General features: G+C 35.3%; 1 protein-coding gene across 12 annotated transcripts in view; it reads left to right on the top strand.

Moving 5' to 3' along the window:
• Window positions 1-21082, top strand: part of APC7 (tetratricopeptide repeat (TPR)-containing protein) — a 38293-nt gene extending 17211 nt beyond the window's left edge. For 4 of the 12 annotated variants that reach the window (XM_088710584.2, XM_088710581.2, XM_008806349.5 and 1 more), the window contains 13 exons: window positions 1115-1230; window positions 2431-2515; window positions 4681-4740; window positions 10196-10241; window positions 12559-12632; window positions 16997-17047; window positions 17154-17354; window positions 17438-17482; window positions 17630-17723; window positions 17809-17954; window positions 18643-18872; window positions 20082-20142; window positions 20326-20920. In XM_088710584.2, coding sequence (XP_088566710.2) covers window positions 1115-1230; window positions 2431-2515; window positions 4681-4740; window positions 10196-10241; window positions 12559-12632; window positions 16997-17047; window positions 17154-17354; window positions 17438-17482; window positions 17630-17723; window positions 17809-17954; window positions 18643-18872; window positions 20082-20142; window positions 20326-20412 — 1296 coding nt within the window. In that variant the 3' untranslated portion in view covers window positions 20413-20920. Of the gene's footprint in view, window positions 1-1111; window positions 1231-2430; window positions 2516-4680; window positions 4741-10195; window positions 10242-12558; window positions 12633-16996; window positions 17048-17153; window positions 17355-17437; window positions 17483-17629; window positions 17724-17808; window positions 17955-18642; window positions 18873-18947; window positions 19003-20081; window positions 20143-20325 lie in introns of those variants that run through there. The other 8 variants (XM_088710582.2, XM_088710580.2, XM_039116271.3 and 5 more) reach the window with 5 other exon arrangements.
• Window positions 21083-21364: the final 282 nt, after the last annotated feature.

Below are 21364 nucleotides of genomic sequence, written 5' to 3'. Positions count from 1 at the left end.
ATGAGAATACATGTCGATCAACAGATTATGCTCTTCACTTTTAATGGTGAAAAGGGTATTCCCAGTTGAGTTGATAAACATCAATTTGTACATTTGATCTAGGGTAGTGTTGCAAACTTGCAGTGAGACAACTTCCTTGATCCTAGGCATTAGTGGCCCTTGCTGTATGGTCAGCAACTTACAGTGAGTAGAAGGATTGAGCTACTCATTTGAAGAAAAAAAAGGCATTATATGAATTATAGCACGAGTTATTCATCTCTGAAATAGTTTTTGTCATTATGAAAGAACTTTTACACACTTTTTGTGAGAGTCCATTATGTATGGGGAGACAGAATACCTTTCGAAAAATTTGGCATATTCAAGCCATGCTACTGTATAATCACAATTCACAACATTCAAAGTATTAAGGTATAATCACCATAAAAGAAAAGCTTTTAGTGCCTTAGTTGGATTCACAGTTCTACAGTGGCACCATTACTTCAAAGGTGATCTTGTTTAGTGCCAGGAGCATGAGATGCTTCAACTGAGAACATATATTGGCTGGTTAGCCCTAAGAAATTTCCCAAATGTCAGTTTTATTATTTGGAAGGACGTTTGGTCCTTTATCTGGGCTTTGGACTCCATCTTGCTGCAAATAGAAATTGAATCATTGCAAACAAGTGCATTATATTTTCTTGTTTGTGTACTGAGGCTGTTTGGTTAATTCATTAATTTTGTTGGGTTTGGATTTGGTGAAGCATTTCTTGGTCCGATGCTATATTAGTTTCTCTTAAAAAGAAGGTTGATGCTGGAATATAAAAGAACTTTTTGTTGAACATTTATGAAAAAGTTCGCTCACTGCAAACCTTTAGATTAAGAAGTGCACATTAATTTTCAGAGAAACTTTTCTTGTGCACATTATCCAATTTATTTCAGGTTAGGAAAAATTTGATATTGTAGTATTGATGATGAATATAATATATATATATATATATATATAGGTAAATTCGTGGCATTATGTTTCTAAATGGTATAATTCTGCACACAGGGAAACTACTTGCTTTTGCAAACCTTCTTATAAATCATCATTTTGGTTTGTTATATTAAATATTTCATCTGTAATTTCATTAAGCAGATGGAAGGAATCCCACCTAAAGCGAGAACTCTGCGAATGAATCTAACATTGGGGAAGCTTTATCGCATTTCTAGGCACAATCGCTCCGCCATTGCTTGTTACAAAGATTGTTTGAGGTCTGGCATATTGAGCACTTAGATAATTATTCTTTTTCTCAATCTTGGTCATAATTTCTGGTCATGGACAACTTCACTATTTCTCATTTCTCCCGTTATCGGCAATATTAATATTTTTATTATCAAAAGCTTGTTGTTTGAAACTTCTGGAGTAGGCCTTATACATTGAATTATTTAAATATTTCTTTTGTTTTGTAACCCAGAATGTCTTATTTATTCTCCATTGGTTTTTTATATTTTTTACTGGGGTTTGATTGGTGCAGTGCATTAAGATAATGACCCTAGGCTGTGCTGTTGCCCCAACTACTACATGACCATTGCTTCATGTTCCTAAAGGATCATATAACTGGATGACCTTGGGCGTCTTGTCATTGTGCTTTTCTGTCAGACCTTTTCTTATTGACCATGCAACAGTTAGACATGGAATAATAAAAAAAAAACTGCAATATTCTGAATGATTTTTTTCTGGTATTAGATTCAATTAGGATTAGCTGATAGATCTTCTGGAAGCACTTGCCTTTGCAATGGTTTGCTTGCTTTGAGGAGTGAGAATCATGCTATCCATGTAGGTGCAAGAAACTAACACAAACTTCAACGTCCTTCTGCTTCAACCATTTTATTAACTCATTAAAAATTAAGATTCAAAAAGTTGGCTTCATCTGGGTCAAACAAGTTTAAGTTTGGTAGTTTAACCAGTTTTAGTACTGCGATTTTCATAGTTCTAATAAAAGAAAATATAATCACTGGAAAATGAGAACTAGAACTTAAGATCCTTTATTTTTCTGCCACCAAATTTTGCACACAAAATTTGTCGGTTCATGTTGTCAAAAGGTTTACTATTCTTGCAACACATGAGCTATGCTCTTTAAAATCTACTCAAAACTTACAAAGTTCAACTTTGATCTTGTTGAAGTATGCCTCTTAGTTGCTTGGTTTATTAGTTTTTAGCAATGTGCAGCACCTCCCTCCCTCCCCTCCCCCTCCCAAAAAAGGAAATAACCATAAAGCAAGGTTTTGAGACATATGTTAGCTGCAGTAACTTGTGTCTTCTGCAATGTAAGGTTTTAGCGAAAACTGGCTTATTTTGGTGAAACATTCAAACCTTGCCCAAAATGAACTTCCCTTTTCTTTTAAATCATCATAGTTATTGCAATTTTGTTGTAATGTACTCATTCTTGTACCTACATATGCTTTTTCTAGGCACTCTCCTTACATTTTGGAGGCCATTACAGCTTTGGCGGAATTAGGAATCTCTTCCAAGGAAATTTTGTCTCTATTTCCTCAGGTTTGTGAATCAGAAAAGAAAGGAAAAATCTTAAGGTGCTAGCAGCTTATAGGAATGTTAACCCAATCTGATAGTTTTGCTTATGAGCTGTGATATGATAAAATGGATTTTCTTTCCTTTATTTTGTAACTTCAAGGAAAATTACTTGCTAGGTATATTTACTTATTCTACTAGAGCATGCTTAATTGCTTATGATCTCTTGTCAGTGACAATAGATTAGGTTATCAATTATAAAACTCCTGTGCTTCTGAATGCAGTGGTAATTGCTATATTACTACTTTACATGTGCATACAATGAACTCAAAATATAAGTGTGCCATATGTGAGGGCCCACTGATATATAAAAATTTGAACATACCGTTATGGACTGCTATTGTAATGGTTACAATTGTACCAATTAATGGATCTAGTATCAGCATTTTCTCCTTAAGTTACATACCCTTAGATCTTCATGTGGTCCTTATTGGCTCTTCGTAAAAGGTGAGAGACCTTTTACCAGAGAATGGCAACTTTTTAGTCAATCTTGTCATCATTAATGTTAGTTTGCTTGCCAACCACTAGGAGACAGTTCAATTGCTAGCCAAGTTTATAAGTTGTTCTTAAAATTTGGTGGCTTCATTTAAAATCACGATCTGAGTAATTTCCAGTTTAAATCAAATCTGGTATGGATTTTGAGGTGTCATTGTATATGTGATTTTGCTTTCTTTTATTATGGAAAGTAGTGGATACAAGCGAGGTTCCCTGTACTGATGTTGGGTAACATGTACAGTACACTACGCCCAGTACAGTGTGGTACATCCCCCATATTGATGTAGGCACACCCCCATGTCGATACAAGGTCAAGAGACCCTTTTCTCATGCCTAGCAATAGTATCGCCCGAAATTGGGTAGTATTGGTTAATACAATATGAAATCAACCGGAACCAGTCAGTTCCATCCAATACAAGTCAATTCGGCCCTTGCATCATATCAAACCTCGGTCCCATATCAGTACCTCAATGCTACAGTACAACATGCCTAGTACTGGCAACATGGGTTGATATGACAAACTATGGATAGAAGTACAAAATAACATTTTCACTTGATGTAGAAAATTTTAAATTGTCAACTTTTTGAAGACAGGTCATTGCTAACATACCTTATCCCCAGGGAACTTGAGCTTACATTTGGAATCTGGAGAGCTCGTACAATCCTCACTGTTCCTAGATATTTCAGCTAAAATCTGCATTATACATCTAGAATGGTTCAAGTTGGGTTCTCCTCTCAAGCAGTCAGGTGCTCGAGCTTGATCTGAAAACTTCTACAGGCTCATTTTTTTAGGCCTAAAGCTGGTTAAGCCTCTCTTCTATTTTCTGAAACCAGGTTGAGCCAAGCTTGAACAACCTCTAGATATGATTTATTTCTAACATACCTTATCCCCAGAGAACTTGAGCTTACATTTGAAATCTAGAAAGCTCGTACAATCCTCACTGTTCCTAGATATTTCAGCTGAAATCTGCATTTTACATCTAGAATGGTTCATGTTGGGTTCTCCTCTCAAGCAGTCAGGTGCTCGGGCTTGATCTGAAAACTTCTACAGGCTTAGGCTTTTTAGGCCTAATGCTGGTTGAACCTCTCTTCTATTTTCTAAAACCAGGTTGAGCCAAGCTTGAACACCCTCTAGATATGATTCAGGTCCCTGGCTTAGAGTGGCCTGGCCTAAGGATTAGCGATACGAAAAATATAGATCCATATCATATGTAAAAGCTATTCATATAGCAGTTCTTTGTGTTTTTGGGTACTTTTATATTTTTGCAACTATGCTTTGTAGTGTTCTGGGTTAAATGTAGTAAATGATTAGAGCAAGGAGTCCCAAATCTGAATACTAGTCGAAACCAAAAGGAGGAAAACCTAAGAAACTTAATGCTTATACATGAAAGGTGATAATAATATTTGCCAAGCTAGAATATTGGTGGATAAACTTAACCATATCTGACAAGAGTTGTCAATTATGATTATTACATGATACCATCTATATGATTTCACTGCTAAACCTTGATGCTTTGTCATATCAAATTTTAAGTTTTCTAAAGATTTACAGCACTTCTCTCATGAACAGTATAGTCAACTGATAATCTGGTGGTCCCATGCTTTTTGTTGAAACTGCCTCTTCTGATTATCTGTAGACCCCAAATAGAGGAGGAAGGCCCCCTTTTGATCACGTGGATACACCCCGTTGGTTGCATGTAAGTCAAAATTTGATTTCTTTTTCCTTTTTTACGTATGTTCTTTTAATTAGCCTTGCAAGGTTGACCCTGAAAATTGTTGGCTAACCATGCCTTTTCTGTCACATAAGATTGGTCAGACATTCTTGCCATTAGTCATTATACACATAATAGACTTCTAAATAACAATAGCCGCTGTTTTATTATGGTTGTTATTTTACATGTCTACTGTTTATTCTAATAAAATAACTCTAATAATGTGTCATTTTCTTAGATTCAACTGGCAACCAAATTATTTATTCCCATTTCATATGATAAATGCCGCTAGTTGTTTCATATGAAATGTATTTTTCATTCATATTTTGTACCATAAATGCTGCTAAGTAGTTCATACCAAAATTATAATTCACTCCCATTCCTATGGTAGCGACTGTTCCTCCCATTTAAGTGTGGTGTCAACTCCACAATTCCCCTATTTAATGGAATGATGATTCCAAAGAATTATATTTTGTTACTTGTTTTACAAATCTTACATGTTGGCATGGGACCAAAGCAGGAACCCCATTCCATTCCAGCACTCATTCATGAACCAAAGGTAGATGCTCCATCCATGTAACAACCCTTTTTGTTATTTCCTAGTAATTGTAGTGAGTGATTGTGGAAGACTAAAATAGCTGTCACTAAATTAATAACTTGTACACAAAAAGGACCATACACCTAAAAATAATTTAGATATGCACCAAGAACACTTCTCTAAAGTTGGAGAACAAATATAAGCAAGAACTATTCTTGGATACTTGTGTAAGACATTCCTTAGGACCTTTTTGAATGAGTCAGTCAGCTAATTCTGTAATTTTATGTGAAGATTCTTGATGTTTCATGATTACTAGACTGTTTTGCTGCAGAACGTAACTACCTTAATGTCTTTGACCTTTTATGAATCTTCCCAGTTTACTATTTGTGATATAACCTAAATATTATCAATACCTCTTGGGTACTTAAACTCATCTTGTTGAAGTTTTCTGCCACATAAGGTTATAGGTAGCAAGGGGCTACTTTTTTTAAAAAATATCTGTTTTGCACTGAGAATGAGCTAAGGAGGTGTACTATTCTTCTATGAAATCTACTTACCTCCATTCTATGTGAAATTTATGTTGTTAAGATTGGGATTGAGTCGTAAATAGTAGAGGGAGCGAGATTGGGTCGGATCGTAGATCCTTTTTTTTTCTTCTAATTTCTTTTAGTACTTTTGAGATACAAAAGAAATGTAAAAATTAACATTTGAGTCAATTATAAAATACAAGAATGGAGAATAAAAGATCATACATACAACAAGTCTAGTTTTCACCAACATGGCCCATATATTGCATGTCTAATGAAACAAATATTCTGTTTAGTTATTCAAGAAATTATTTATTATTTATCAATTTAGTGATCCTTTTAGGTAAATGTTTAGAAGAAAACAATGACAAGATTTGAACATATAGCTGTAAAGATGCAACAATTTACATCTTGTTTTTAACTCTATAAAGTCCAATAACAAGCTTGCTAATTTTTAGTACCTAAGACAAGTTGGTGATAATTAATTTAAAAGCCACATAGTAACATAAATCATAGAAAATGCACCTAATTATGATTTACTAAGTAATTAGCACAATCAACTTGGATCTCATGATCAAAAGGAATATATTGATATTGTTCATTATATGGATCTAAATCTTGTGATCCTACGTTAATCCTAATCCAGGATGGGATCTGGATCATTTAGGTCATTTTGATCTTGATCATAAGATCCAGATCGTGATTCATAAGAATTTTTTTTTTTAAAAAAAATGTGCAATAACCAATTGTAGACACCAACTAATTGATAAGCAATCTAATCAACATTTCCAGTGCCTTTATCTGTAAATGAGCCTATCTATAGTCTAAATATTTATTCTTAAAACTATCAACATTAATTGCAAATATTACTATTTTAGAAACTAATTGCCAACCGATAGGAATGGCAACGGGTAGGGTACCCGCAAAATTTGCCCTACTCGTATCCAAACCCGTTTACAATCCTACCATCTAAACCCATCCCAAATCTGATTAAAAGTTTGCCCAAAAATTCAAAACCCATCCCATCAAAAAATGGTAAATCCATCGGGTACCCAGACCCACTCGATTAATCTTTATTTAGATCAGGTTATTTGAGTTGGATGGGGTACCGAACCCGGAATTACAAAAATAAAAATAAAAAGGAGGGGGAATAAAGGGAAAGACCTTTGCATAATGACCTGAATATATCTAATATCAAGTAAAAATCAATAGTACATCAAACTTCTATTTCACACTTAAACAAACAACCATAATCCACAGTACAAACATTAAGTTCATAGTCCCTTCACCTCTCTATTGTATATATATTTTTGTAAAATTATATATATATATATATATAATTGAATTCCAAACCTGTCCCAAACTCTAATGGATTTTAATTTTAAATCTCAAACTCTATAGGGTTTTGCTAAACAGGTCCTATTCGGGTTCGGGATAGGCTGGATACTTGGAAGAAACCTGTCCGGCTGCCATTCCTACCAACCAACATTCTCTTAGCCATTTAGCACTCCTTTTCCAGGGGCTTGCTCTTGGGAGAAGTCTTAGGTTCAAATACTCGTGGTGACATATTTCCACTATATTGCTTTGGAGAAAAAAGTGACAAGCACAAGCATGAAAATGTAGCTGATATGGTATCAATGATTTTGTGCAGTAATGATTGGCACTTGATTAATACAAAAATGTAATTAGTACCAATATCTCATTTGCCTTATTAAGTATTTGCATTTAACAAGCCAACCGCTTCAAACCATGATTTGAATGGTACTATTGATACCATACCTTACCAACACAAAACTGGCATTGGAAGGGTTGCCAGGATATTGAAGCAACACCGGATCGGGTCTTAACGGCTGTCTTATTCGGTACTGATGGGTACCAAAATTGGTATAGTTGATGTGAAGCTTGTCCTTGTTGGGACGACATTTTTTTTTTAGAAAAAGCACAAGAAAGGGATGATCTAGCCTTCTTGACCGATTGACTAGTATAAGCTAGTATCAAGACCGGTTTTATTGTTACCAAGCCCGTCCTAGTTAGAACGATAAATTTTTTTTTAAGTGAGAGGACTATGTTGGCCGAGTAGTGTTAAGCGTGAAAGACAAATTAATCGGGCAATAAACCCGGTATGAGATCATACTAGAATAGAAATTATCTAACTTGATAATAAAAGAAAACATTGCTAAAATTATTCTATCACAGAAATGCAAATGCCCCATGAAAAATCCATATTTTTTTCAAAAATTAAATATGGAGCTGTCGAAGTTCCTAGTTACAAATCCTCTTTGCATCCATCTTTCTAAATAGTTACAAGTTTTGATCATGAGAAGTAGGGACTAGGTAACAAAATTTATTCCTTGTGCTAAAGGCAATTCACTCATGTAGTCGATTGTGCTATAAGATAACAAACACCAATCAAATTAGTACAGTGTAATTTGACGAACTTCAATCAAATTCATATCCACATTGCACATGAAGAAACAAAACAGGATGGACTCAATGTTAATATTACATATCAAAACACCAAAAAAATTAAACACCTTCAAATATGCATACCAATATGGTACCAGTATGCACCATCATCCCAAGAGTAGATACAGTACGGGTCGGTGCCATTACTATTCATGGGAAAAATTGGTACTATCCTCCATACCAACTTTTCAATCCTTGCTTTAAAGCCATCCAACCCATCTTATTAAGTGCCCATAGTCAACCAGCCCAATATGGGCAATTCCTCAAGCATTCAAGGTAGATTAGGCTGGACACTAAGGCATTTACCTAATTACCCATGTCCTAAATGAGTCATTTAGCGGGACCTCTCATTTAAGACGGGCCCTAGGCAAGCCCTTAGCCTGTTTCCTAGCAAATGCTAAGGGTAGCAATGCAACTGCTATACTAGCAGAACCACCCCTCTTTTTATTGTGAAGACTATATCGTAGGTTGCCCTTTACAATTATTTTGTTGTAGAGAAGATTGGGTCGGTGTATCTTAAGAGCATAAGTGAACATATTTTTTCAATGGTGACAGCGTTAAGTTTTTACCTTTCAAGCATGAATAAAACATTCAGCCTCTTCAACTGTTTCTCCTTGTGCTTTTATTGTGGAGAACATGAAAAATCGCCATATTATGACCCTTACTAGAGATTTAGAGATGAAAATTGGAAGATTTACTATGGGGAGAGTCATTAGTGAACTGGCTTGAGTTGGGCTGCCCTTAGCCCTAGATTGGCGAAGGGAAGTCCAGACCTAGCTTGAGCCCGCATAGAAGTTCCAAGCAGTGCCTAGCAAGGAACAAGTCCAAACACAACTTGATTGAAGTTAGAGAGTTTAAGTGGGTGATTAATGTCTACGGTGGCAATAGCAAGAAATGATTCCTTTTTGTGCCTGTCATTGCAGCAACAAATTGGAAACTGTGTAAGCTGATTTATTAGGTGAGGCGCATGGATTTAATAAAGGTGTTTGGAGGTGAATCAGTTTGTGAAAATGGTCATTAAGTCATCTAGATTTTGGTAGCCTAAGTTGTTTTCTGTCATCGAAATCAGGGACAACTTTTATTTCATGTAATGGGTGACCCTGCACATCAAATATTAATGCCATAATACGCCTAAATCTGTAGACCAAGAAACTTTGTCAAAACACCTAGTAGCTAAAATTTTGTACTGCTTTAGATGCTTACTCTATTTTAAAATTACCATCTAGCATGGTTTAAGGTATATATCTTACTGGTCTATGCTGTTTGGCACAGACCATATCAGCAAGATGCAAGCATGATACAGTGGTACAGGCCCCTATATTGTGTGCTCTATGCTAGTCTGCGTTGGTCTGTACTGGTGCGCATTGTTTGGCATGAACTAGCACATATTGGGTTCAATGCGAAATGGTACCACATTGTACCAGGTTATGACTGGCATTGGTGCAGCATGTGATAACTTTATTCTCACTTTCTAGAATCTTTTTTTCATACTCTTGCACCCTTCTTCAGTCTCACATCTTTTATTGCTACTACATACTATTGAATCAGTGTTAGTTTAATTGTAATTAGACTACATTTTCAAATTTTGAAATCCATACTTTATATTTCATGCTTATATATACTTAGATCCTGAGTAAATTTGGAATACTTAATATACACTGTGTATATTATGCACTCCCACTTCCTTTTTCTTTTTTCAGTAGGAAGGTGCTTTCTTTTATACCAAATGCAGTCCTAGTTTATCCCTATTAGGACTTAGTGTTATTATCAAGAATTAGCACAAACACTAGCCAAGTCTCTAGGCACTTTAGTGTGTCCAATTTCTTGTGCCTTCATCTCCAACTAGCATTTACACCTCATATTGCTTGGAGTACTTGTTCCTTTGTTCTCACTTAATATGTCTTTGCAGCTGTATGTTGAGGCTCAATGTTGCATTGCTTCAAATGATTATAAAGGTACACTATAATCGTTATTATGGAAGATAAATTTTTGGATGTGGAATGGGTTTACAATGATAAATTTTTGGATGTGGAATGGGTTTACAATGATAAATTTTTGGATGTGGAATGGGTTTACAATGACGTAATATTGCAAAACTAAGTTTTTTCTTTTCCATTTCAGTTATATAATTCATGTTCTTTGCTTGACTTTGGGATTTGATTACAACCACAGTTTAATTTTGGTGTTATTCATGAGAATACCTAGGATTTTAATTTTTGATATAAAGTTGGAAAGATAATCAACAGGAGTCTCATGTGATATACAAAAGATGGAAAATGATGAGAAAACTGAGGTCAGGAAACTAAAAGAAAATGGAAATAAGCTGGAAACAAAAAAAAGGAAAGGTACAAGAAAATTGTTAAAAAATGATAAATCAAGAAACCTAGTAAGAGGGTTAAAGAAGATAGAAAAACAGGTTAAAAATAAGAAAACTGAAGCATGTGAAGAAATTCACGTTGTGAACCAGCAAAGCATAGGCTTGTAATATAAACTATTTTGGTGCACTAGGGCAAGTGAGAAAGAAAGCATAGTGAAAAAGGAAAATGCGGCAATAGAATGGGATAGCACAAAAGGTCAGAAAAGTGAAGTTATCAGAAAGATGTACACTTAGAAAACTCTATACAGTATTTTCTGTATTATTAGAAAGGCCGCACACGGCATTGTGCAGCTTATGCCAGTGTTTTTTGTATTTTTATTTTTATAGTAAAATCCAGAAGAGTCATGAGCAGCAGTCAAATGGCCATCAGCCTGATTGGTATTGTTCCTCTATGACCATGACCATGTGGCTTTCCCTCATGCCTGGTTGATGATTGGCCAATTTGGGGGCTAAACGATGTAGACAAGATCATGTGAGGAACAATGTAGAAAGGCTGCACATGGCATTGTGTAGATTGTGTGGGTGTTTGTAATTTTATTTTTTTCAACAAAATCCAGAAGAGTCATCAGCAGCAGGCACATGGCCATTAGCCGTTTAGTATAGTTCCTCTATGATCACGATCATGTGTCTTTCTCTTGTGCCTGGTTGATGATTGGCCTGCAATGTGGGGGCTAAATGGTGTAGACAAGATCATGCAAGGCACTATGCAGGCCACCATGTCTCGCCCATCACCCCCGCTTTGTGTGTGCTGATCACCACACCAGCACAGGCAAAGCCTCATGATCGTGGCCACAGAAGATCTGGACTCTATCCAGTGCCTGCTTCTCCAATCTCCCACTATTATATGTTAAACTCGGCTGTAAACTGACTTGGTCTCTGTCTTCTATCTTTAATAATACACCGCTTGTGGTTTTGGTCTTCCTCATCAAGGGAGGAAAAAAGAAGAGAAATACATAAGCCAAAGGTGGAAATGTACTTATCAAGTTAAATGAACATATTAAACTAAAGGTGATCAAATGGGGGACCATATCCATTATTTGCCTTTTCTTGTATGCATCACACATGCCCAAGGCAACTAATGGTGTGTACTGACACACTAATCACTTCTGTATTTCACTTATGTAACATGCCAAGGTAATTGGACTAATAAACATTGGGAACATGCTTGGGATGTTAGCATCTCTAAAAGAAATTATGGAAGTGCTTGGCATTTTCAGAAGATACTAGAAACATTTGGAGGAAGGGAAACGAAGTTGCAATCCACTTGCAGAAACAATGCTTTCATCTGCCATGGAGGATGATCTGGTTGTCACTCTTCTTTTTATTGTCTGAATTCCCTGTAGAGCTTTCTTGTATCATTGAAGATGATTAAAAGGGGACGATTTATGGTAGGAACTAGTACGTACTTGTTCTCATCTACAATTAATGAATTCTTCTCTCCTTCAGGGGAAAAATGCTACAATAACATATAAGTACTAGTATGATACGAAGCATCTGCAACTACATTATCATTAGCTAGCATATATATATATATATATATATATATATATATATATATATATATATATATATATATATATATATATATATATATATATATATATATATATATATATATATACTTATATTAAATGACCTTGGTTGGTTAAAAGTTTATGTATGTTCCTTTTTTATTGTTTAATAACCTATTGATTTTTATAAAGCATGTTAAAAATGTGTGTTATATACGACGATTAAAGCTTTTGCAGTCCCTAGCAATTGAAGGTTGATAATTTCAATTTCTTTTCTTAAATTTTCTTCTGGAAGCCATTTTGACAGCATAGTGTTTTTTCAGTTCTTTGCTGTATTTCAGGATTCTTACATGTTATGACATACTCTTAGTTTTGGTTTTGTAGGTGGCCTTGACCTTTTTTCTGAACTATTGCAACGCTTTCCTAATAATGTGCACATCATGTTGGAAATTGCAAAGGTCAGAAAATAAGCTAACAATTTGTTCTTTTTAGTCTGCATATTCTTTATTCCTGGCCTTGATGTGTATAGCTGATGCCTTATGTAATCAACTTTGTATTTAGAAAACTCATATTAAATGAAGTACTATATTGCTGATATTTAAAGTATCTCAGTTCATCTTGTTATTAAATATATTATTATTAATGTGCAAAGCCAAGCCTTTTAATTTTTGAGGTCCCTTTGTGCTGTGATGCAATCATTGCTGTCTTCTTACAAACTGGGATTTAGCCTAGTGGTTTGGTAGCCTGTAGCCTCCTCATGCTAAATTTCAATCTTATGATGTGTATCCAGGATCTCAAATTTGTGTGGTTATAGGAACCAGTACAACTTAAGACACTAGCGGGAGATCTGCATACCACTAGGTAGATGTGTCCAAAATCCAAATACAAGATTATGGAGAAGACAGAGGATAAGATGGTGCGTTAGATGAAAGGAGGTAATTGAACCTAGAAAGAAGGCTAAAATTTAGGACAAGTTCTAGGCCTACTAGGCGGTTATGGGAAGATAAACGTATTAGTTATCAGATGGCTGCACGGCTGGACCCACTCAATTGGTTTTGACATTGATAGATCTATGGCAGCATTTTTTGGGTAAGAACACGGCAATGGCAGCATTTAGTGGCCTTCTTCGTATCTGAGAATTCAAGCATCATTTGGTTCACTCCTTGAAACAAAAGTGCCCCTTTAGATATTAGGAACAAAACCTAGATATGATCATTATTTATAATTGGAATGACCTTCATAAAAGGACAATGATTATATGCCATATATCATGGCTTAAAACAAATAGTTTGTGTTAGTTGATCCAAATAACTCGTTGATTAGTTAAAAAGCAAAATTGTATAACAAGAGAAAATATTATATTGGAGGTATGAATGTGGTTGTGTTTTTATTCAGATGAATACACATTTTATGCATCTAGCATATTCTTCATATATTGTGGTCTCATGTTATATAATGGGATTTTGCCCGAATCATAGGTCATTACATTCTCTCAATTTAATTTCTCCCCATTTACAAGATATCACTCTTCTTAGTAGGTCGGATCAATGCCCTACCCCTTGACAATCAATAACTTCAATAGTATCATCTATGTGTTTGTGTGCATCATCATACATATGATCCTTCTTCAAATCTTAGACTGCAATGTTCCTTCCAATCGCTCAAGCACTAAAGCCATCACCACAAATGATGTCATCTAAGGGTCCATATGGTAAAATTAGAAAGGATCAGGTCAAACAATGACTTTTGTAACAAGCATAAATAGATGTTAAAATTCTGAAGATACAGGCTAAGATGGTTTGTTCATGTACAGCAAGGATCAAAGGAGACACCTATGAGGAGAGTGACACATGTATGTGCAAAAGGGGCTGGGAGAAAGGTAGGCTTAAGATTACTTGGATGGATGTGGTGCACGAAGTATTTGACAAGGTCTAATTCAATAGTCAACTTAACCTTTGGTAGCATTGATTGGAGACAAATATCTTGAGACATGCCACCTAGATGGACTTTTTGCCATAGTAATGTTGTGTTAGGAAACATTATACAATTGGTAGCAAAGGTAGGATACAAAATAATTATATTTTGATGTTTTCAATTTTGACTTGCATTCTTTGTTGAAGAAATGAAATGGCTAGTTCAATCTTCTCCTTTCTATCTCTCATCAGACATATGGATGTATGTGCATGCTGAGTTTAACTCCATGCATTGTTGTGCCAGCTAGCACAAGCTAAGAATTTCAGAAAAATCTCTAGGTGGGTTGATGTCAAGTTCCCAGCCAGTTATACAACTCTGCTTAAGGATTCCTTTTCATCTTGCCATACTCTTGTTCTTCCTCCTAGTCTCTCCATATGTTTTTTTTTCCTTGCTTCATGGTTCAAGGATTTTTGGTTTATCAAATTTCTAAAGAGACAGATAGCATATGCGAGTTTTTTTTGGCTTTTAACCCTCTCAAAGGCATTTACATTCCATTCTCTATTGCTAATTCTAGAAGCTCTTTATATTTTAAAAAACACATGGAATGAAGATATATGTAGAACAAAGAGTATATGGAATGTGAAAATTTAGTGGGAATGGAAATAAAGATGTTGTACCAATTAAAATTAATGGACAAGGGATATCATGATAACCTATTTGTTATTTAGGATCTATTTCTACAAAATAATGGTGAGATAGATGAACATATGTATAATAGAATTAAGGCTGGTTGGATGAAGCGGAGAGGTGCATCTGGAATATTATGTAATAGGCATTTAACTTGGAGACTTAATGGAAAATATTATAGAACAATGTTAAGGCCGATCATATTGTATGGCTTAGAGTGTTGAGTAATGAAGACAATACATGAAAATTAGTTGAGTGTAGCAGAAATTAAGAATATTAAGATGGAAGTGTAGTAAAATTATAGAGGATAAAATAAGATATGAATATACTAAAGGAGATGTAAGAGTTGTACAAATCAAGGACAAAGTGATGAAAATTGATTGAGATGGTGCGGACATGCACAATGAAGATCTGAGAAAGGTCCAGTAAAGAGAGGTATTTTTGATTTGTGTTGAAGGTGATAAGGAAAAGAGGGGAAGATCTAAGATAGCCCTAAATAAGAATACTTGGCAAATAAGAATTCATAAAGCCGACCCAAAACAGTTGGGACATATTTGAAACTGTTCTTATAACCGTGAGTTGTCACAACAACAAACATGGAATTGCAACTCCACTTTCCAGCAGAACAATAGAAGTTGTTGCTTATAATCAGGAAGCTTTATTTAGATTACTCATGTAATCTTTGGTCTTGAGTATTAGTGGAGACATAGGTGTTATATTTTTTGAATTCTTCTAAATCATTTGATTCATGGCCAGTGAAGTTAAAAAGTATCAGTCAAGAGGAAGTCACACCATGGTACAACTTCCAATCACCAAATATTTAAGATCTAGCCACTGTAAGTTAGCTAAAGATGTTAAAAACTGCTGCAGAAAATCCATTCCTGCAGTTTTGCTTCAATACTACTGAATGTTTGCTGAAAATTTTCTGAGACGGCTGAAAATTTTAGGAGCTTCCGTTTGAACTTTGCTGTACTTCTGTATATCTGTTCAAACAAGAAAAATGGGAGGCCCACAAGGAAGTTTCCACAGGAATATATTCATGCTGGGATGATACCCCATGGCTATACTGTAGAATAAATGAGTATACTTGTGACCTCTCGAAATAAGCGGTTACCTACATGAAGTATTTGATGCTTAAGATCCTGGATAAAGCATGTTCCAAACTCTCCAAAGATGAAGGGGAAAGAAATTCTGCTTGAACAAAAAATTTCCCATTTACTCTCTTGAAGATCTTGATAACGTTAAACAATTCCAAGAATACCCTTTATGTGACTATCATGATGCTTGTCCCTCTTTACTAAATACCCTCTAGGGTCTAGGCATTATCATAATCAACAAATATTATTGAGTACCCAAACACTCTTCAAGGGTATAATTAGCTTGTACCTCGTTTTACCTTTCATAATTGTTTCTTTTCCCTCTTTAGAGAAATTTACAATAAATATCATGCCTTGTGCACTTCATTTTTGTTCAAATTCTTGAACCCATGGTGCCTTTTATTGTTCAAACAAAACATTTTACTAGAACACATGCATAACACACTTGCACTTTGTGTTATACATATCCTATTTGGACTAAGCTTGTTATGTCCTTTTCTATGCCACCTAATTGCCTCCATTTAAGGGTTTAAATACCTGCTTGGGGCCAGGCTGGTATGGTAATGAGCCAGCGCGAACCGACCATTAACAAGAATGAGTAGGAAAAATATAAACTAAAAAAAATTCATGTCCCAGGATGCTAGGCCATCTCAGGTGTTGGCATGAATCTGGACAACCTGGTTTTGAGAGATCCGGGATCCCAAATGCATCCCAAAATCCTATCTCTCTCCAGTCTGATGCGCGACCACCAGAATGGATTATGTCTTTAATACTTCCCTTCATCCATTAATGTTAATCATGCAAATAAGTACATCTCAATAAGTTCTTATTTTATCCCTATGGCCGAGAACATTAGAGCACAATCCTTGTTTACTCGAAAGCCAGTTCCAGACCCCGAAGCGACGGACAATCGTCTTATCTACTACATTTAGTTTATGTTTATTTCCGAATATTAAGCTTATGGATTTCAATGGATGTTCATTTAAAAATATTAAAGATTTTATATTGTTCGAACTGTTTGCATTACCTTGGGGGAAGTTTACATTAATTATCCTTTTTAATGAATTTTGTTAATTGAAATATTTCCTACTATTTTATGTATGGACTTGGTTATATATATTAAGGTTGAAGCCGTTATTGGAAGAAATGACGAAGCAATCGTGAATTTTGAGAAGGTATGCCAAAAGCTAACATAGACATATAGGAAAAAGTGAAATCTTTTTCTTTTCAGACATACACGCACATGCATACACATTAACATGACTTTTTTTAGTTTCACAGGTTCGTTCAGTTGACCCTTATGTTGTGACATACATGGATGAGTATGCGATGCTTCTAAAAGCAAAATCTGACCAAGCCAAGCTAAACAAGTTGGTACATGATCTTCTCAACATTGACCCTGCAAGAGCGGAAGTTTTTGTCGCTTTATCAGCATTATGGGAAAGGAAAGATGAGCGGCGAGCTTTATCATATGCTGAGAAGGTATGGGCTTGTCTTATTACAACTGTCCAGCTATTTTCTATTTGATCCAATCCCTTATTAGCTTAATATTTGTTCTGAAGCAGAGCCTTAGAATTGATGATAGAAACATATCGGGCTACATTATGAAGGTAATGGCATGATTCATGATTCTGTTCATACCTCCATGTGGTTGATTCTGATAGTAGTTTTGGAAGAATTGGAGTCCTTTAATATGCGATTATCTTTTTATATTATTTTGCATTTATGGTTTGCTCAGACTTGTCAAACTTTCTCAGGGAAACCTGTATCTATCATTAAACCGGCCAGATGTAGCTGCGACAGCCTTCAGGGCAGCTCAAGAATTAAGGCCTGATCTTCGCTCATGCCAAGGTGTTATTTTAGTGGTCATATGATCTTCACTTTATATCTTTTTTATGATCAATTGTTCGTAATTGTCTTTTAATGCTTGTTGCAGGTCTAGTTCGTTCTTACCTAGCACTTTCAAAGTCCAAAGAGGCATTATTTACTGCCCGCGAGGCAATGAAGGTTATGCCTCAGTCTGCAAAAGCTCTCAAGTTAGTTGGAGATGTACATGCCAGTAGTTCTGGTGGGAGAGAGAAGGTCAGCTTCTAATTGACGAGCAGAATTTTCATATGCCAAGATTAGATACACTTGTTGCCTAGAAAAAATATTTATTTTGTGATTTTAGTATCTCATCTATGTTTCCTATGATTGATTAATATTATATTCATCTATTTTGGTAGATGTACCATTGATAGGGCATTTTTTTGATTCATTCTTTCAATTGCTGTATTCAGATTATGCAAATGAATCTTCAGTTGACTACCAAATCCCAAATAATGCGTTATGATTCCTCTCAGTTTACTTTTAAAAAGACTAAATAATTTTACTCAGGGAAAAAGTAGTGTACAAGAAATCATTTAGCTGGAGTTGCTGGAGATGCGAACTTACTGAAAATATAATAAAAGTAAAATCATCAAATCCTATAAAGATACTTTTCTGTATGAGACTACATGAAAGAACTCACTTAAAAAGTTGTTGAATATAAAGTTGTTTATGCAAGAGTTCCAGATATAAAGAAAAGGGCTTCTTTCTGTTGGTTTGAGGCTGGCTCCGTGCCCCATCGTGTGTACACATGTTGCATGAACTTTTCATTGATGCCATTGTTTTTCCTCTCTCTATCCTCTCTTTTCATTAGTTTATTCCAAGTTTCCAACCAATGTTGCAAATGTTCAATCTGCATGCTGGACTTATTTTCTGTTTTCACTAAGTTGTCATTTTTGTTCAGGCAAGAAAATTCTATGAATCTGCACTCCGTTTGGAACCTGGTTTTCTTGGAGCTGCTCTAGCATTGGCAGAATTACATGTTGTTGAGGGACGGAATAAAGATGCTGTATCACTACTGGAGAGATATCTTAAAGATTGGGCAGATGACTCTCTCCACATCAAGTTGGCTCAAGTATTTGCCGCATCAAATATGCTCTCGGATGCTCTTTCACATTACCAAGCTGCATTGAGGTACTGTTTCTTGGACCTTTTCCTTAACAATCATGTTGGAAGAACAGCTCTCACAAGGTGTCCTTTAATTGTTAGATCTTCTGACCAATTTGCCATGCAAGAGCGAAGTTTTTATATTTACCCTTAAAAGGTAAATTGCAAATATGCCGCTCCAATGATCTATCATTCTAATGTTAGTTCGGTTAAAAGTGAGCTTGTCCATTGACTATTTTGTACTCTAACATATATAAACTTTTCAAATTTATGGCAGTTTTTTTTTTTTTTTTTACTTTTTGTGCTGATATGACTTTTATGTGTTTTTCACCTTTTCATGTGAGAATTAAGTATTTAAGCATTTGTGAAGAGTATATGTTAAAAATCCTTGAAGGGATAAGATGGCAAGATAAAATGTTAATGTTAAACCTTATTTTATGTTGTTGAACCGCAAGGATATGTATTCCATTTGGAAGAGCATATATGCAGGTATCAAACTTTTAGAAATCAATAGGTTCTGATGCTTGGATAATAGCAAAATATAACATCATGTCAACCCATCAATTTTTGCACCCACTTGACACAGACTGGACACCACTAGAACTTATGATTTTGGTTGCTAGGCATTTTTAGTGGTGTGTATCATGATTAATTGTCTGGATCTCCAATTTAGATGTTCGATCGTTCATTTTGAGTCATTAAAGCTAAAAATTTTACATTTGGTGTGTAATCTAGTCCATATATATATATATATATATATATATATATATATATATATATATATATACATACATTTGTGCGTGCGTGCGTGCGTGCGTGCCGGTTCATGACTGTTTATGTAATTTTTAGGGGTAAATAAGCACTACTTGAAGGGTACATATCCCTTTAACTAAAAATGTTATGAATCAAAAAACTAAAAATGTTCCAAATTACCTTCTAGAGGGGAAAAAAGGACACCGTAATTCCATTGATCAATTTCTACCATAAAATCAGAAAGCCTAAAATTAGCTGTTTCCAATTTTGAAAATTATTGCCACACTTTTCTTCGCATTCTAATCGCAGACCAAATGCTCTTGTATAGTCCCATCACATAATTGATAGCTTACTTTATCCTTGGCCAATCATAAGTTGCTGAGTATCAACATAATGCCATGCATGGTTAATGCTCTCAAGATTTTGTTGACAGCTTATTATCCAAGAGGAAGGTAAATTTATTACATGTCTTCTGCGTTGCAGGATAAACCCTCAGAATGAAGCTGCAAAGAAAGGGTTGGATCGTTTAGAGAAGCAGATGAAGGTTTGTTTTTCATCCAGATTGGCTGCATTGTGCCAAGAAGCTTTTCTATCCAGAATGCATTTAACCTTTGTATTGCAATGTTTATTCTTGGACCCAGCATTCATGTAGAGCACCGAATGTTGCAAATGGTCAGTATATCATGGACGACAGCTTATTCATACAAACGCCTATGTGCTTGTGCAGGGAATGGATCCAGATGCACCTGAAGAGGAAGAAGAAAATGAAGCTGAGGATGCTGAAGGTGATCAAGAGGAGACTGAGCTGCTATAGTCCACGAAGATTAAAAAGCATGGCATACTTTGTGTTGGCAATATCAGTAGCTCAATCTACAATGCCTACAAGACAGGGCAACCCAACAAATTAGAAGTAGGAGATGAGCATTATTATGCATTCTCTGCTTCCAATTGACTTTCTACCGAGGCTTTCATGGGATGGTCACTTGCAGCAGTATCAGTTGTTTTAACAAATGAAAATGACTGTTGGAGCATGTTTTAAGTTACCATGAGAAACTGTGAGTACCTATTATGATTACACCAATTATTTTGATTTGCATGACTGCAAGTGACCAGATAACTCTAACTGTTAGGAGTACCGACATCCTTCAATGATATGAAAATGTCTGCAGAAGTTTTCACTTTTTGGTAGTTATGTATGTATTTGAAAGCAAATTTTTCCTTTTTGGTTAATGATATACAGGCACATGGATCAAATTGTTATAAAAAAGGTTAGGAGAGCAACAACCTCAGCATTTATAGTATATACAATCTGAATGTAGATTGAAGAATTGGTTTTTAAAGTGTGTAAACAGGATGACACGCATCCTGAAAGTTTACATGTTGGATCCTCGTTGATGTCCAAGTGATGGTGTACTTGTTCTTATGATTTTTAATGCCATGTGTTGATGCGATCTGGAGCAGCCTTGTAAGGCATGTTTAGCCCACTGTATGCTCTTGAATGAAGTAATTTTCCCAAATTCTATGGCATCTCATATGCACAAGCTTTATTGAGATTATGCAGAATTTTCCTGTGATTTATTTTGTAGCTATTTTCTTCTTTAAGCTTCTCAGTTTTCTACCAGTTTATCTGGTTTGGTGAAACTCTTGCTAAGGGAATTCAAATAACAGTTGATGAAAATAACTTGGCCACTAATTTTGTAAGGATAAGGAAATAACTACAATGCTCACGTCAAGGTCTACTGAACTGGTTTGGTTTAGGACATACA

The sequence above is a fragment of the Phoenix dactylifera genome, chromosome 14 (assembly GCF_051530095.1).
Source record: "Phoenix dactylifera cultivar Ajwa chromosome 14, Ajwa_hap1_PhDact_Kaust_v1.1, whole genome shotgun sequence".
NCBI classification, from domain to species: Eukaryota; Viridiplantae; Streptophyta; class Magnoliopsida; order Arecales; family Arecaceae; genus Phoenix; species Phoenix dactylifera.
The sequence above is the reverse complement of the archived record's forward strand: the minus strand, read 5'-3'. Positions and strand labels throughout refer to the sequence as shown.